We start from the raw sequence: 18629 nt of genomic DNA on the forward strand, positions 1-18629 counted from the left end.
TCTGTATGTTCATAACAAACGTGACCAAGCTATAAGTCCTTTGATTTTACTAAATAACAATATATTTCATATATAAAATAATGATTGCCTGTTTTGTCAAGGACGGCACCTTAGATTTTTTCTTAGATTTTTTTTAGGGCGTAGGATTGATAGACTTCAAGTGCTTTTTAAGTGCAGCCCTCTGTCCATGGTGCTGAATAAACAATTATTTTTTATGGCAAATTTCTACCAGATTAACCTAAAATGCCTGTAGCATTCATAAATATCAGTCAATCTAGCTGAGCCGAGAATGCAATTTTTTCCCTTCTACACAAAACTTGTCTATTATACTGTATAGCAAGTAATGAAAACAGGACACTTGACCATTGTGTCTTATCTTGCTGCAATAGAATGCGTTTTAATAGATATAGATTACCGTTGGCTTCCTGGCTGCCGTGAATGCAATAAAAGCAATGGTGAAAGGACTATATGTATGTTTGGTCATCTTTCAAAAACAAGACATTGTCCAACCAAAACAGAAATGTTCTATTAACTCTGATGGTATCAATAATCTTTTTGGAACCAGTAAATGTGAATAGAGGAGCATGCTATGCGAATTTAAAGAGGCTCTGTCACCACATTATAAGTGCCCTATCTCCTACATAAGGAGATCGGCGCTATAATGTAGGTGACAGTAATGCTTTTTATTTAAAAAAACGATCTACTTTTACCACTTTATTAGCGTTTTTAGATTTATGCTAATGAGTTGCTTAATGCCCAAGTGGGCGTATTTTTACTTTAGACCAAGTGGGCGTTGTACAGAGGAGTGTATGACGCTGACCAATCAGCGTCATGCACTCCTCTCCATTCATTTAGGCAGCGCATAGGGATCCTGCTAGATCAGTATGTGCTGTCTTATACTAACACATTAACAATACTGAAGTGTTTAGACAGTGAATAGACATTCCACAGGATGTCTATTCACAATCTCTGCACTTCGTTACTGTTTCTATGGTAGTTACAGCAGAGGAAGCGTGATCTCGTTGTAACCTGTCATTTACCGCGTAATAATATGAATAATTGAATAACTGATGGGACTGTGTCAGATTGCGTAGGGACAAGTCCCATTGACAAGAGGAAAGATAACACCCAGTTGTCAATTTATTCATATATTTTTTCAGGAGAAATAGCAGAGTTCTTAAAAAAGATGCTCCAGAATTGTTATGTCATAGGGAATACAAGTATTTACTAAACAGACATGTAGGAGAGTTCACTGTTAAAATAATGAAAGTTAGACTAATTGCTAACAATACCAATTGAGCATCTTTGTGTATGTGATTTATTACCCTAAGTAACATTATTCAGCAGTGTTCTGTGGGGGAAGGGCTGGGAATGTTTCTATGCTACAATAGCTGGCTGGAATTTGTGTAGATAAAATTAAAGGTGCAGTCAATTTGTCACTTACAACAAGTGCATATCTTTCCTATCAATTTCGATTTTGTTTTTAAATTAGATATTGATTGAAACAAGGTAAATGAGATAAAAGATGGTAATGCCCTAAGACATAGGGAGATTTATGTCATTGTCAAGAATATAGCCTCCTAGGACAATGCTTCTTAAAATAGTGCAGGAGTAATGCCTTTATTGTGAAGCTTTTAAACACATACGATATGTATTTTGATAATATTTTATAAAAAAAACCACATTTGCTTTTGACCCCAATATGTCTTCATTAATATGTTTATTCTAGACATATGTATTGTGGGAGTCGCAATATATATATTAGACTTGTTTTTTTTTTTTAAAACTACGATTATAGTTCTGAATGTCAAACTTTGAGTCTTCAATAGTTACGGCTTAATTCATTAAAGAATATATAGACTTTTGCAAGCATTTTTTTAAATTAAATGATTGTATTTAGTGTTTTTATACAACTTTTAAAATCCTTCTTATTAAAAAATTGTTTTACTTTTTAAGATACAGCTTCTGCGTATCCTGTATACATAGAAGCTGTATCGTTCTGTCAAAGCCGATTCCATCAGGTCAGCTGAACTGATGGCTCGGCTGAATGCTGACCCTGCGTGTCTCTGAAACATAGGATCCAGCTAATAACGATCACATGTAAGTTTTCAACTTAGATGTGATTGCTATTAGCTGGATCCTGTGTGTCAGAGACACGCAGGGTCAGCATTCAGCCAAGTCGTTTTAAAAGTTGCTTAAAAACACTAAATACATTAATTTAATAAATAAAAAAATGCTAACAAAGGTGTACATTGCCTTTAAGGAATGGCCCTCTGATTGTCATGAATAGGCTCCATAAGTCCTCATCTTTCTGCTGATCATGGTGTCCCAGGGGCCAATCTCTACTGACCACACGTAAGGATACCTCATCAATGTAAAATCCTGGAAAACCTCTTTAATGGGACTGTCTACTCTTTATGTAAAATTTATAATTGGCACTAATTGTAACTTAATGAAAATTTATTGCGGTCTCTATCTCAGGATGGAACAACACAATTGTCTTATTTGAAGCAAGCCTTAGCCCTTTATTGAATTCCAGGATCTCTTTGCTGCTGTTTGGATATTTTTGAAATGTGGGAAAATCTGACATTAGACATGAGAAAGGAATTGGTAGAGGGATGTCCTAGGTCAATCACTTTTTGAATTGTTGATTTTATATAACATTTTGTTTAGGCAATAGTATTACTTACAGCTGTTTTTTTTCCACTTTTCTTATTTACATCTTAGTAGAGGGAAAACCACATGTAAGGCCCTGTTCACATTACGCTTTAAGGCATTTGTAAGAGGTGTAAGTTGGGAGGACCCCTGATGTATACCTTCGACGGAAGGTTGAAACACATCCCACTGTATAGGCATACAGTCTAATACATCGTCACTACCATGCTCTGTGCCCAGTAAAACTGATGCCACTATCCATATGTAGACAGTAATGTCAGTAGCTTACAACGTTGGAGTCCCTGGCCAGAGCATTGAAAGCGCTCTGGCCGGGGACTCCGTCCTTAGTGAAGCTTTACAATACTGGAGTCGCTTGGCAGGGCATCAAAAGCACTCTGCTCTGGGACTCTGGCACTAGGGAGGCTCCTGAAGTCACTGTCCCCGGATTGAGCGCTAATTGATGCTCTTCTCAGGGACTCCGGACGCTCGGACGCTCCCCAACATATATTTTTAATGTGTACCGGTGACGGAAGCCATACAATGGCATATGTCGAACATAGGATCCCATGTTGAAAATTTTTACCATGCGGTATTCCCTCAGGATGGAATGGCATAGTCTACAACGCTAATCCATTTTTTTTTTTAAAGTTATACTGACGTGAACTAGCCCAGCGGGATAATACAGACGTATGAACTTGTTTAGCCTGTATGCCGAGAGGTTTAAATGTAGTTGAATAACGAGATGCAAACTACTGTAGGCCTAAGGGTAGGGCGTCCGTAACGGCTGAAATTACGGGGATGTTTCAGCCTGAAAACATCCCCGTAATTTCAGCCCTAACGGCATGTGCAGGCGCTTGAATGCCGCGTCCATTACGGACGTAATTGGCGCTGCTATTCATTGGAGTCAATGAATAACGGCTCCAATTACGGCCAAAGAAGTGACAGGTCACTTCTTTGACGCGGGCGTCTATTTAATTTGACAGCGACGCGTAATTTACGCCTCGTGTGAACAGACAAACGTCTGCCCATTGCTTTCAATGGGCAGATGTTTGTCAGCGCTATTGAGGCGCTATTTTCGGACGTAATTCGGGGCAAAAACGCCCGAATTACGTCCGTAATTAGTGCGTGTGAACATACCCTAAAACTCTTTGCAGACCTAATTTTTGGTTTACGTTTCTCCCGTAAACCCGTAACCCGAAGTGAATGCGAACGTATGGCCCTGAAGTATGCAACTGCATGCAATAGAGTTACAGTACATACTTCGCCCATTGACTCCAATTGCGAAATGTGGTCTACATTTTTATGCAAGTCAACTATGCTTTTCAATACAGTAAAAATAGCATGCTGATGTCCATCGCACCGAAAGGCATACGTCAAGCCCATTATAGGCTATGACACATTTTTCATATACATCAGCAACATTCTGTGGTTCCGCAACATACGCAGCAAGAGCATAGCCTAAAGCTGCCAGTGTTGTGTATGAATATGCACTTTCTCTGTAAGTCAGTTTTTTTTTTTATTATTTACTATCATTTTAATTAACGTCTGTTTTATGATATACTTCTTCATTGTCTTTAGCAACGTACATTTTGTGTTTCTATGTAATCACAACTGTGCGCCTTTTTCTTTCTTTTTATTGTCTATCAATAGAGAAACAATAAAAAAAACATTTAAATATGTGTTTACATCGCACCATAAAACATTTATTGCTATACACACATTTATGCAGCTGTTAAAATAAGAATGCTATAACTATATGTATAATAAAAGCTCATTTAAAGCACAATATGTCTTTTAGTGACCATATTGCCGGAAATCTCAGCCGCAATAATGTGGAAACGGCTCTGTAGACTGCAATATGTTCCATTGTGTATGAACACAGAGCGCTTCTCCCTTCATCAATAATTTAAAGCAAGGACTTCATAAACCAGCAGTAAATTATTTGCGCTGCCTCTTTGTTGTAACTACTCTGAGTGTTATAGTAAAACACCATCTATTGTTTTGCTGATGAATGCACCAATTCTAAATGTGTTATCGTGAAAAACAGAGATCTGGTGTATTCTCAGGCATTTATTTTTCATCAAAGCAATCCCTGATGCCATCTCGAGTGAAACAAACCAGAGATTGGGAATACAAACCCCTTAGGTTATTATTTACTATGCCTTTATATTAGACTGATGTTCAATGTAATATCTTTGATAGATGTAATTGTTAATCAGCTTCAGATAAATTTACAATTTAGAATATTTACAAACAAATAATGTGTTGTTTGTGCAGAAAACAGATTATACAGCTATATATATAGTACTTTTACTATGTTAATATGTGAACACAACCTATACTAGATTCCAATCTACTAACATATGCAGAAAATAATATTTTTATATAATATCAGATACAAGAAAAGTTAAATATTATATAGGCGATACAGTCTATAGGCATGTTGGCGGTTGTTTCTGAAACTTTTCCCAGCGTGTATATATATATATATGCCAACAGTACACTACAAATGTGTGACTTTAGCCTGAGATGTATGTTTGGGCTTCTTTTGTGCTTTGCTGGTCTCTAAATCACCAATAAGGTTGGTTATTATTCATGTTTTTCTTTTAATATGATATATTTATTATCTGGTGCTACTATTACTTACTCTGAAAGGTAGTTGCCTTTTTTTCCATCCTTTTTTAATTAATGGAAAAATGTATGAGTGTGCTCTTTTGGCATACATTCGTCCCATTTACAGTATATTGGGATCCTGCAGCCCGAACTTTATTGAAAGGTGTAGTCAACTGCACTTTTCAATATAACTGTATACAAATAAAGAAAGCGTATATAATATGGTGTTTTATTTAAATAGGATAAAGTTGCATACATTTGCCTATATGTGAGGTCTTAGAAATGGTCCCGGCGAACATAAACACCAGTGTTTTTCTGATTTTTACATAAATTTGTTGACTACTTTACCTGTACCTATCGCAAGCAATTTTAGTTGCCTGAGTTTGCAAGCTGAATTTCCCATCTCTACTGTAAAAGCGACAGGTCTTGCTAATGCTGTCTTCTGGGGTACCCCTAACTAGGTTCTAAGAAACCCCAGGATTCTAGGGAACCCTGGTTGGGAATCATTGACTTAAAGGGGTTTTCCCGAAAACCCCTTTATTTCAAAGGTTGTTAAAAAATACATATACTTTCAATATACAGTACTGTCTTGGAAATTACTATTTTTATTGTCTCGGCCCACTTCCTGTCCCGCCGCCGGTCCTCTGGGCAGTGACATCACGTTCATTAAGATACCATCTCACGTGACCATAACAGCCAATCATGGCACAGCCCTGCGAGGTTAGGTCCAGATTTAAGTCTAACATTTATGGACCACTAGTAAGAAGGACCTTTAGTTTAATACATCTTAGTGCGTATGAAAAAACATGTTCTACATATATACTGTAATATTATCAATGTATAGAATAGAAAAATGGGTATTATGCAACCAAAATCTAGAAAGCTGTACAAATCAAGGCAGTGACTGGAATTAATAATGTTTGAATGGTCCGCAGGGAAATTGGTGGGCAATAAAGAAAAACTACATCAGGGATTCAAAACTTCTCTGCTGTCCTTCTCTGCCACCCTCCCCACATCAAGATAGAAAAAATAAAAATATCTAGAAATCTATGATCCTGCACTGTGTCCTGACTACCATTTTCCTTCCTTGCAGTGGAAGCTGGGATTGGAAGTGCTGGTGCCATGTCAGAAAATTTTCTATCAGCACTTCTATTAAATACAAGTGACAACTGCATCCCACTAAATAGAGGCCCAAAAGTATTTCAGTCTCTGCTTGGCAAAAAAACATGGCTTAAAAATGATTCATTAGTGAATCTGAAAGACTCCCACATAGATAAATGCTTATTACTAGAGTTAGCATATACCTTTTCTACATGGTAGAAACTGTTCTGGTTGACAAAGATTTATATTTCATAAATCCTTGCAGTAGAGATTTGCAACTCTGATATCATTGCCGATATGCTTATGATTACTTGTTGATACTCTATATATAGTTTGTAATGCCGGCGGCGTGATCTGCTCCTTCTGGCGGTCCCCGCTGATGGCTTGCTCACCTCTGCCGGCGGTATCCTGCTCCTTCTGTTTGTCGGCGTTCCATGGCCACCGACATGCTGCCTCCCACCACGCGTGGACGCCGATGTGACTCTGCTCCCCAGCATCATGCTCCTCCTCTCTAGCCAGCTGTGCCGCTTCTTTGTCTCATAGGGTGCGCGCGCTCCCTTGCTAATTCTTAAAGGGCACTCAAATCACCCCCAACCAATCCCAGATGCCCAGTACATACTTAAAGCAGACTCACTGGTCACCTGATACTTAAGCAACATTGGTTCAATGTTAGTTTGTTCCTGCGAAGGATCCATTACTGTCAGCTCATCCGAGTATCTATTTCAGCCTGTATGGATCCTTTGCCCTGCACGGACTCAGATTGCCCTGACCTTGGTCAGACCATGTCTGTCCTATTGCCTGACCCTTCGTTGTACTTCACCATTGTCTCGCTGCTATTCATATCGGAACCACCTCAGGAGGTATCGACCTGGTAGTCTCCCCGCAGCGAAGTCCGTATCCTTATACGGGCATTAAAGGGTGAATAACAGGGAGGCTACTTAGACAATTCCCTTAGAGGTTGCCCAAAGTCAAACGGGTTGTATAGCTCAGTGGGTCCACAACCCGCTGGTTATTACGTCGTTCTTCATTATAACTCAGGGGTCTTAGCACATCCATGGAACTTAGCACCCTCCAGTATTTCTGCACAATGGATTATTACAGTTGGACATACTTATTTTTATCTTAGAACAGAGCACACAACTACTTGCTGCCTTGTAAATGACTCACACTCCTCTTCCTATCTACACTTCTTACTTTCATTTCATCCTTTCCCCTTTGGTTCATGGGTATTTTTCTTAAATGAGTTGGCAACATGCCAGAAAGTCACAATTTAATGCAGAGCAAAATGGAATATACATAATTATATGCAAGCCATATGGACTGTAGACGGCTCAGATGTGAGTTTCTGGAGACAGAAAACATGAAAAAGACATCGAGAGAGAGGGGCAGAGCAGTGATATCAGATGAGAGCAGAGTGCAAATGTCATAGAAATGAAAATTTTAATGAGCATGCTTTCTGACACTCCTCCTCGCACCTTGTTCCCACTCTGCAAAAGAAAGTAAAAAATCCCATCACACATCATTTCTAATGACCCTATTTACAGCCACTATTTAAAGTGCAGCTTTCTTAATTAACAATTTAGATGAAAGCTGCTTCCATTGTGTCATACCTAATCCTCAAGACGTATTTTATCTCTGCATTTCTAATGAGGCTCTATTATTGTTGACAGTTTTGCACCTCTTCATAATCTGTGAGTTTAGGAGCATTATAGAAAAGAACTATTCACTGTTGCATTAACTGCCCCTGTCTGAAAACGTAGTTTTCGCTAACATTTGGTACAATTGCAATACAATGTATTACCTTATGTACAAAACACTCATAAGCAGTGGGAATTTTTTGGCTGAGAAACTAAAGGAATAATTCTTCCTGCACCCAACAGGTTCAAATAAGGTGAATATACATACAAAGTATGCACGACTAAAAAAATCTATCTCATACATCTAAAATGGGGTTGTTTTTGCTGCATGTTCATGTATTTCTGTAAGCCCTACTCAGATGCATGGGACAGTAGCAGAAATTTTTGAACAGCCATGTTTGAACATATCCAAATACATAACTACAGACTTGTCCTCCCTTCTTCTCTAAACCCGACATAACCTAAGATGTATTGGCGCAAGATGTAAAAATAAATGTAATTTTTTTTTATACCTCTGGTGGATTTTGGCCATCACCCATAGACTCCCATCTGTTAAAAAAAAATGTATACCTTTAAATGTATACTTTTTTTCTGGATAGCAGGAGATTGTATTTAATTGGTATCCTGACAAATTGTATAATTTAATGCAATTCAAGAAAAAGTAAGGGTTGGCAAACCTGTATACGCTGAACCTAAAGTGAACATGTCAGCAACAGAAATGACACAATTCTTTAAATATGGCTAGAGGTAATGATACCTGTCACAAGGTGTTTTCCAATTTTAGTCTCATGATGTGACTTTCATGCTAGTCGTGTATTCACTAAAAAGTCAATGGAGCACAATAGTGTTACTCTCCATTGAATTTTGTGCAGTGCGACTTAATTGACATTTTCTATAAAATTATAGAAAAACAAAACACAAAATTAATAAATAAAACAAGTATTAAGGTGCGGCTGATCGGTGTGGGGTCTGGATGTCGGACCCCCACAGATCATATACTGATGATCTATCCACTGGATAGGTCATCAGTTGTCAGGTAGTGGACAACCCCTTTAAGCAATAACAAATGGACAGTTTAGGGTATGTTCACACGGCCTATTTACGGACGTAATTCGGGCGTTTTTGCCCCGAATTACGTCTGAAAATAGCGCCTCAATAGCGCAGACAAACATCTGCCCATTGAAAGCAATGGGCAGACGTTTGTCTGTTCACACGAGGCGTATATTTACGCGCCGCTGTCAAATGACGGCGCGTAAATAGACGCCCGCGTCAAAGAAGTGACCTGTCACTTCTTGGGGCGTAATTGGAGCCGCTATTCATTGACTCCAATGAATAGCAGCGCTAATTACGGCCGTAATTGACGCGGCGTTCAAGCGCCTGCACATGCCGGTACGGCTGAAATTACGGGGATGTTTTCAGGCTGAAACATCCCCGTAATTTCAGCCGTTACGGACCCCCGCCGTGTGAACATACCCTTACTGAAAAGTTAATTCAAACTTGACAACCAATACGGCTGCACTTCCTGTTGTCACTTATTAAAAAAGGGCTACCACAAGTGAATAGCAAATTCCAATATCTCATATATAAAATAAATGTTATTAACAAACTTTGGTTGCTGCTTTAGGGTATGTTCACACGAGGGCGTCCGTTACGGCTGAAATTACGGGGATGTTTCAGCCTGAAAACATCCCCGTAATTTCAGCCGTAACGGCATGTGCAGGCGCTTGAACGCCGCGTCCATTACGGCCGTAATTGGCGCTGCTATTCATTGGAGTCAATGAATAACGGCTCCAATTACGGCCAAAGAAGTGACAGGTCACTTCTTTGACGCGGGCGTCTATTTACGCGCCGTCATTTCACAGCGGCGCGTAAATATACGCCTCGTGTGAACAGACAAACGTCTGCCCATTGCTTTCAATGGGCAGATGTTTGTCAGCGCTATTGAGGCGCTATTTTCGGGCGTAATTCGGGGCAAAAACGCCCGATTTACGTCCGTAAATAGGCCGTGTGAACATACCCTAAAATTCAAATTAAGCAATATAAGGCAGTTTTTAAATTTTTGGATAGATATGCTCTTTTAAGTTATGTTTACACCAATTCACCACAAAGAGTGCAGTACAAGTAAATGGGATCAAAAAGCCATTTACACGTTGCAGAAAAAAAATCGGTGTAGATTTCAGGGCTTGATGTGAATGTTCACATTTTGTTCCGGAGCTATTTCAGGACCACAGGTAAGTAATTATCAGGAGATGAGCCTATCTTCAAGCTTATACAACATTTTAGTTTTGGCACAGTGATTTTAAACTTGTAAATTAAAAAAATAATATGCTGTACAGTAAAGGGATAACTAGCCATAAGCCATTTGAGCAGAATCTACCATTTTTAGTGAAAGCAAAGCAAACTTCTCTTCATAACTGGTTAAATATACTGAAAAGTTAACTAAACTTTTAAAAACTTTTCACACGTCAAAAGTTTTGATTAGTGGCGGTCCGAGCACTGAGACCCCCACTAATTGCTAAAACTTAGTGGCAGAAGCGCTCAGGTGAGCGCTGTGCCGCTTTGTTTCTGATTGGCTTTCCTCGGAAAGCAGAGTGAGCGGTGTACGTACTCATAGACTTTCTATTCAGCCCGTACACCGCTCCGAGGGTAGCCAATCAGATACTAGGCGGCACAGCACTCACACGAGCACTTCTGTCCCTTCGTTTTAGTGATTGTTGGGGTTCTCAGTGTTTGGACCCCCGCCTATCAAAACTTTTGACACGTCACTATGACATGTCAAAAGTTTTTTAAAAGTTTAGTTACCCTTGAATCCTACTATCCATGCTACCATTTTTGTTCTGTTTTCCGTTCTCCTAAATCTGATGACATGTCAGTCGCAACACAAATTATGCATGATTCACTTAAAGTAATGTATTTATTTGACAATATAGATTTATTATTTTTTATTATATTCTTTTTATGTTTGCCATTTGTATGTTATGAATGTAGGTATTTTTGTTTAAAGTCCCTAAATAGCCATTATATTTTCCTTCAGGCTAGAGATGAAGATGGACATGGTGAAAATTTTCCCCAGCAACACTATGCTAAGGAAACTCCGAGACTTGCCTTCAAGAATAACTGCGAACTACTTGTAAGAATAATGTTAATAATAATAATCTTTAAACAAGTCGAGATTGTTACTTTAGCACAGTGTAAATGCTTTAGGAACGAGACAGTATATAGAAGAACAGGCTCTTTTTCTTAGTTATCACTCTATGATATCATGTATTTTATAGAAATTTTGCTGAAATGTTATCTTTGTAATTTTGCACAGGACTGCATGTACACCTAGTAGTTTATATTTAATCAATGAATTAAATGCCAATTGAATGCTATCTCTGTATATTTTACAATCAATGCAATATATGAGTACATTTATAGAAGGATATAAACTCATAGGAGGTTGGATATTCCCGTCATGTGTTGCTATTCATTTAAAGTGTACCTCACAATATTTATAACTTGATAGATGCTAGCAGTATATATATATATTCTTCATAGTTAATCAGCCTTTAGTGCTCTCTTTGGTAGAGTGCAAAATTATCCTTCATTCCCGTACACACTTGTTAAAGAGGCTCTGTCACCAGATTTTGCAACCCCTATCTGCTATTGCAGCAGATAGGCGCTGCAATGTAGATTACAGTAACGTTTTTATTTTTAAAAAACGAGCATTTTTGGCCAAGTTATGACCATTTTTGTATTTATGCAAATGAGGCTTGCAAAAGTCCAAGTGGGTGTGTTTAAAGTAAAAGTCCAAGTGGGCGTGTATTATGTGCGTACATCGGGCGTTTTTACTACTTTTACTAGCTGGGCGTTCTGACGAGAAGTATCATCCACTTCTCTTCAGAACGCCCAGCTTCTGGCAGTGCAGACACAGCCGTGTTCTCGAGAGATCACGCTGTGTCGTCACTCACAGGTCCTGCATTGTGTCAGACGAGCGAGGACACATCGGCACCAGAGGCTACAGTTGATTCTGCAGCAGCATCAGCGTTTGCAGGTAAGTCGATCTAGCTACTTACCTGCAAACGCTGATGCTGCTGCAGAATCAACTGTAGCCTCTGGTGCCGATGTGGCCGACACGATGCAGGACCTGTGAGTGACGACACAGCGTGATCTCTCGAGAACACGGCTGTGTCTGCACTGCCAGAAGCTGGGCGTTCTGAAGAGAAGTGGATGATACTTCTCATCAGAACGCCCAGCTAGTAAAAGTAGTAAAAACGGCCCGATGTACGCACATAATACACGCCCACTTGGACTTTTACTTTAAACAAACCCACTTGGACTTTTGCAAGCCTCATTTGCATAAATACAAAAATGGTCATAACTTGGCCAAAAATGCTCGTTTTTTAAAAATAAAAACGTTACTGTAATCTACATTGCAGCGCCTATCTGCTGCAATATCTGGTGACAGAGCCTCTTTAAACTCTATGTAAACCTTTGAAAATTTTTTTTTAATAAAAAGGTAAGTTAGTGTGATTGGTGCAACTTTATAATAATTTTTTATTATACTTTTTGAGATACAGCTGCTCTGTATTCTCTGTACAGAGCAGCTGTATAGTGCGCTTTGACCTGAATCCGTCAGGTAGGCGGGACCGACAGGTTCAGTGTCAGCTGGTCCTGTGTGTTTCTGACACGCAGGATCCTCCTGTAATCGATCACATCTAAGTTCATAACTCAGAGACACGCAGAATCCGCTGATGCTGAACCCGTCAGTTCCGCGGACCTGACAGGTACAGGATTCGGCGTAAGATACAGCGGATACAAAGCAGCTGTATCTCAACAAGTAAATATAATTTTTAATAAAAACAAATTAGAAAGTTGCACAAAAGACACTGATAGACATTTTTATTTAAAAAAAAATTGCTTTCAAAAGTTTACATGGAGTTTAAAGTAAAAACTGATACACTGGGGCAGATTAAGCTGTGCATGTTTTAGGCCTCATTTACACGAGCGTGTGCGTTTTGCAGACGCAAAAAAACGCAGCGTTTTGCGTGCGCAAAAGGCACTTGACAGCTCCGTGTGTCATCAGTGTATGATGCGCGGCTGCGTGATTTTCGCACAGCCGCCATCATAGAGATGAGGCTAGTCGACGTCAGTCACTGTCCAGGGTGCTGAAAGAGTTAACTGATCGGCAGTAACTCTTTCAGCACCCTCGACAGTGAATTCCGATCACAATATACAGCAACCTGTGAATAAAAAAAAGACGTTCATACTTACCAAGAACTTCCTGCTTCCTCCAGTCCGGTCTCCCGGCCGTTGCCTTGGTGACGCGTCCCTCTCTTGACATCCGGACCCACCTCCCTGGATAACGCGGCAGTCCATGTGACCGCTGCAGCCTGTGATTGGCTGCAGCCTGTCCTTGGCCTGTGATTGGCTGCAGCTGTCACTTGGACTGAATTGTCATCCCGGGAGGTCAGACTGGAGGAAGAAGCAGGGAGTTATCGGTAAGTAAGAACTCCTTTTTTTTTTACACGTTCATGTATATTGTGATCGGAAGTCACTGTCCAGGGTGCTGAACCAGTTTAACTCTTTCAGCACCCTGGACAGTGACTGTCTCCTGAAGTACCGGAAATTTTTTTGCCGGGTTCGGTCAAAACGAGTTCGGTTCGCTCATCTCTAAGACACTCCGTTTGGATGTTTGTAAACAGAAAAGCACGTGGTGCTTTTATATTTACATTCAGAGTTTGACAGCTCTTGCGCGAATCACACAGTTCGCACGGAAGTGCTTCCGTGCGACCTTCGTGGTTTTCACGCACCCATTGACTTCAATGGGTGCGTGATGCGCGAAAAACGCAGAAATTTTGAACATGTCGTGAGTTTTTTTCAGCGCACTCACGCTGATCAAAACTCACGGACTGTCTGCATGCCACCATAGACTTGTATAGGTCCGTGCGACCCGCGTGAAAAGCACGCGCGTCGCACGGACGTATATCACGTTCGTGTAAATGAGGCCTTAGACAGTGTAAACTTAGAGCAGGCAGTCAGAAGATGCACCAAATTTTTCACAGTGGTGCACGCTGTATGATAAATTTAGTGTATCAAGCTAGACTTGCTAGACACTTTTCTCCTCCTTATACCACTCTTCATTTGGCTTATTTTGCAACAGAATTTTGTGGCAGACCTTTGACGTATTTAAAACTTTTTTAAAGGTCTAGAGTAGTGCAAACATCTGTTCTACAATGAAATGCGCCAAAATGTGTCAAATTGTGGCACATTTATCAACACATTCTAGACGGAGACAAATTAGTAAATGTGCCCTACGGTGTTATGCGTTGTGCAGGGCTAGGTGCACACAGGAGGTTTGTATTTGGTGAATTCATGTGTCATGCACCATTCCCTTAGTCCCAAAACCAGGCATAACAGAGTCTATTCGTTTTTCCCATAGTGTTTCCTTTCTGAATCCACTTCCATCACTAGGCTTCCAATTCATAACCACTTTATATTGCTCCTATTGACGTAAATATGAAATATAAAAAGAAGTATGTATAGATCAAGAACTCTATTTATGTAAGTGACCACAGAGCATTTGACATATGTCTGTGGGGACAGATGATCAGTGTTCTGTACTAAACAAATGGAGCACTGAAAGCTGGTTAATGCTTCTTTCTGTATGGTTGTGTACAGCAGTAGATAGATTTTGGACTAAATTCACAACAGTTACCAACCTCTATGTGGTCTGTACTAAGGTGATGAACCCTGAACATGCAGTATTTGTGGTCATTCAATATTTTTTTTTGAAGTCTGGTCAAATTATTGGTCAAGAAATCAAAGTAATAAGAAGAGCTAAACGGGTGAATTGTTTTTTTCTTAGAGTCGTTCCTCCTCAATCTCCTATTTTCTACTTGCAAGAAGGCGACATGCCTCCCACATGATATTTGAGGTCAAAGTAGGCTTAGGGGACATAGCATCATCTAGTAGGAACTCGGAAACAGAGGGGGGGGGGGGCAGCAGTGTAAGAAGCCCCAAATAGGCTTCTGCTAGAGATGAGTGAACTGATTCAGCACAAATTGAATTTGGTCCAAACTTCCCAAAAGTTTTGGATTCAACAAAATCTTCGGGGTTCGCTGCGCACAAATCTGCAAAATGGCGGCCACCAGTGAGCGCCGGCTCCAATTTTACAGAGAAAAAAAGAAGGGGAGAGGAGGAGATAAAAAATATACCATACTTACTCTCCCCTGGTCTCCTGTAGTGACGTGTCCCATGTGACTTCTGCAGCCAATTCCAAAACGACTTCATCTCAGGACGCCAGCAAGGGGAGATTACGTTGTTTTGTCCAATGTGACCGCTGCAGCAGTCAAATGGGACAAAACAACATAATTTCAGGAGACCGGCAGGTGATATGACGCTGTTTTGTCACAAGTGACCGCTGCAACCTGTGAGTGGCTACAGTGGTCACATGGGACAAAGCAACGTCATCTCAGGAGGCCGGCAGGGAGGCCTCGCTACGAAAGAACAGGGGGAAATGCTATTGATTTCGCAACAAAAAAACTGAAACCTTATGGAACGGAGAAGAGCGCAAACCATTAGCAATGGAAGCGTTACCATTGAAATCCATGTTAATTCTAACAGAAAGCTATGGTTTCCGTTTGTTTTCCATTCTTGGGTTCACCTGACTGAAAGGTGTGATGGAACCCACGAACGGAACCCTGGCGTAGATGTGAATGAAGCCTTAGCTGCAAAGTTTGTCTAAAATATGCCTTTAAGGATAGTAAATATTTGGAAACAAAATGCTTACAAGATAGGAGCCACTTCATGTAGAAATAGAAATTCACTGATTAGCATACACATTTCAGGTAAAGGAAGGGCATGATCATATTAGTTATTTAGGGAAACTAAGGTATCTAAGAAACTAAGGTATCTAAGGTTTTTTCCTTAGATAGACAAAACAAAATGTATCCTCCAGCAAAGATGCTAACTAAAGCCCGATGCACACGGCCGTGCCCATAATCACGGCCTGGGATGGCTCGCATTTTCGGGCCGTGCTCCCATACAAAGTATTGGAGCACGACCCGTAAAATGAAAAAGAACGGACATGTTCCATAATTTTTGTCACATTTCTATGGCCAGGACACTTTCACGTAAACAAACGGGAAAGTGTCCATGCACAATAGAAGCGGATAGGTTCGTAATTGCGGCCCGCAATTACGACGTTTTTAAGGTCGTGTGCATGGAGCCTTAGGCCCCATGCACATAACCATAGATTTCATCCGTAATTACGGACCCATTCATTTCTATGGCCGATGGACACCTTCCCGTATATTTACGGGAAGGTGTCCGGGCCGTAGAAAGCTTCCGTAAAAGATAGGACAGTTCCTGTTTTATTTCCCCATACTTTATAATGGGAGCACGGTTCGCAAATGTGGATCACTGTCCGTAGCCTTCCACGCCGGCCGTACCCGTAATCACGGACCGTGATTCAGTGCACGGTCGTGTGCATGGGGCCTTAGGCCTCGTGCATACGACCATAAGGATTTTTACTTTCTGCAAATACGGATCCGCAAATTCGGATTCACATCTGTAGCTGTTCCCAATTGCGGAAGCGCCCATAGACTTCTATGGGCGGGCCCGTGCCAAAATTGCGGACAAAAATAGGACATGTTCTATATTTTGCGGACCATTTCTACGGCCCGGACACATATCCATAAATATACAGAAATGGCCTATAGAAATGAATGGGTCCGCAAACTACGGTGGTGTGCATGGGGCCTTACAGACAGAGTAAGTCTATGTTCACATGGCACAGATTTGCCTTAGGCAAATTCACTATGGATTTTTTAAATAATTCACTGCAATAATCCGCAGCTGAAAATTGGATTTCTACTGCGGATTGGCCAGGGGATCTGCCCATGGATTAGACCAATGGTAATTCAGCAGAGCTTATCCGTGGCTTTTCAGTGTAGATTTTTTTCAGTGTGTGTAAATGGGTTATAAAATACCTAATTTACATGTATTGCTGGCGGAATGTTAACGGATTCTGTCAGGATTTAGGCACAGTATCTGCGCCTAAATTCTGACAGAATCCTCAGTGTGTAAAATAGCATATCACAAGACCGCATGATCAGACTACACACTGGGTTTGTTTGTGGTCTGTGACCATGGAGACACACACGTCTGAATAGGAGCTGTATACACAAAATGTTAGGAGATATTTAATCAAGTTATTTGTTCTTTTTTAAATAATCAGATTTTTATTACATTTCAAAATAAAGTATACAGAAGTGAAATATGCAAAACAGTACCAAGTTGGTGCCAAACAGGTAAGACAGTGACATCTTCAAATACAAATAGAAAAATAAATAATTCAAAAGCAGTTACTACCAGGAGGTGTAATTCCGTGGTGAATCCATCACCCGAGAACCACCTCATCTGAAGGTGAACTTAATAACAGAGGGATAGCCTGTACAGCTATGTGTACAGACAAACAAAAAACCCCAGAGAAAAATAGAAAAGAGAGAGAGAGAAGAAGAAAAAGTGAGAGAAAAAGAGAATAAAGGGAGAGAGGTAGGGGGGAGGGAGGTAAGGGGAGAATAATAAGAAAAGGTATACAAGTGTCCAAGACGAAGCATGGGTTGTATGGTCCAACGACAACCAACTCAAGATAGGCCTTACATCAGCCAAGCAGAGGAGGGGACCTGTCTTAAAAGAAGACCAGGGAAGCCATGTGCGCACAACTTAGTCGGATCTGTCTTGATCCTCAGACATAAGGGATTCCATGCGCCACAACAGATCCAAGTCAGTAATCCACTCCCTGACTGTGGGGGTTTCAGCAGACTTCCACAGTCTGGGGATGACTCTGCGAGTATTTGTTCATTTTTTTAAAATTCTAGATGCATTGGAGCAATGAAACAAATTAGTTGCCAAAGTGCATGTAGCCTTTAACTTGCATTTTGTGAATCTTAAAGTGTAGCTAACCGTTTGACAAACTTCCGACATGTCATAGTGACATGTCAGAAGTTTGGATTGGTGGGGTCCGGGCACTGAGACCCCACCCAATCGCTAGAACGAAGCAGCTGAAGCGCTCGTGTGAGCGCTCAGCCGCTTCGTGTCTTTTCGGCTTTTTCCGGAAAGCCGATGTATCGGAGTACGGGCTCATAGACTTTCTATTGAGTCCGTACACCGATACATTTATTTCTGGAAAAAGCCGAACAGACACGAAGCGGCTGAGTGCCCACACGAGCGCTTCAGCTGCTTCGTTCTAGAGATTGGTGGGGGTCTCAGTGCTCGGACCCCACCAATCCAAACTTCTGAAATGTCACTATGACATGTCGGAAGTTTGTCAAACGTTTAGCTAGACTTTAAGTTACATTTTACAACTGAGATGATATCAAAACCTTAAGTAAAATTATTTTCTGTATAACTTAAAATGGTTCCCCTGCACAATGTCATAGACGTACTTAACTCAACAACAAACAGGATCGACCAAAAGACGATGGCAAAAAATACACACAGTGCTATAGAGTCCTTAGGATCTCACTATTTTCTGTTCATATTTCTCTAGATTGGCAGCTATTCAAATAAAAACTTATGTTCAAAATTTATTTTTTGGACCATAACCTACTTTTGGAGCATTTTCAGTGTGTCCTT

At 40.4% G+C, this 18629-nt stretch overlaps 1 protein-coding gene across 5 annotated transcripts in view; it reads left to right on the plus strand.

Moving 5' to 3' along the window:
* SOBP (sine oculis binding protein homolog) overlaps positions 1 to 18629 on the plus strand; it is a 202653-nt gene that overhangs the window by 108786 nt on the left and 75238 nt on the right. For all 5 annotated transcript variants that reach the window (XM_075862235.1, XM_075862230.1, XM_075862231.1 and 2 more), the window contains one exon: positions 11041 to 11136. In XM_075862235.1, coding sequence (XP_075718350.1) covers positions 11041 to 11136 — 96 coding nt within the window. The remainder of the gene's footprint in view (positions 1 to 11040; positions 11137 to 18629) is intronic.

This window comes from Rhinoderma darwinii, chromosome 4, assembly GCF_050947455.1.
Source record: "Rhinoderma darwinii isolate aRhiDar2 chromosome 4, aRhiDar2.hap1, whole genome shotgun sequence".
Lineage (NCBI taxonomy): Eukaryota > Metazoa > Chordata > Amphibia > Anura > Rhinodermatidae > Rhinoderma > Rhinoderma darwinii.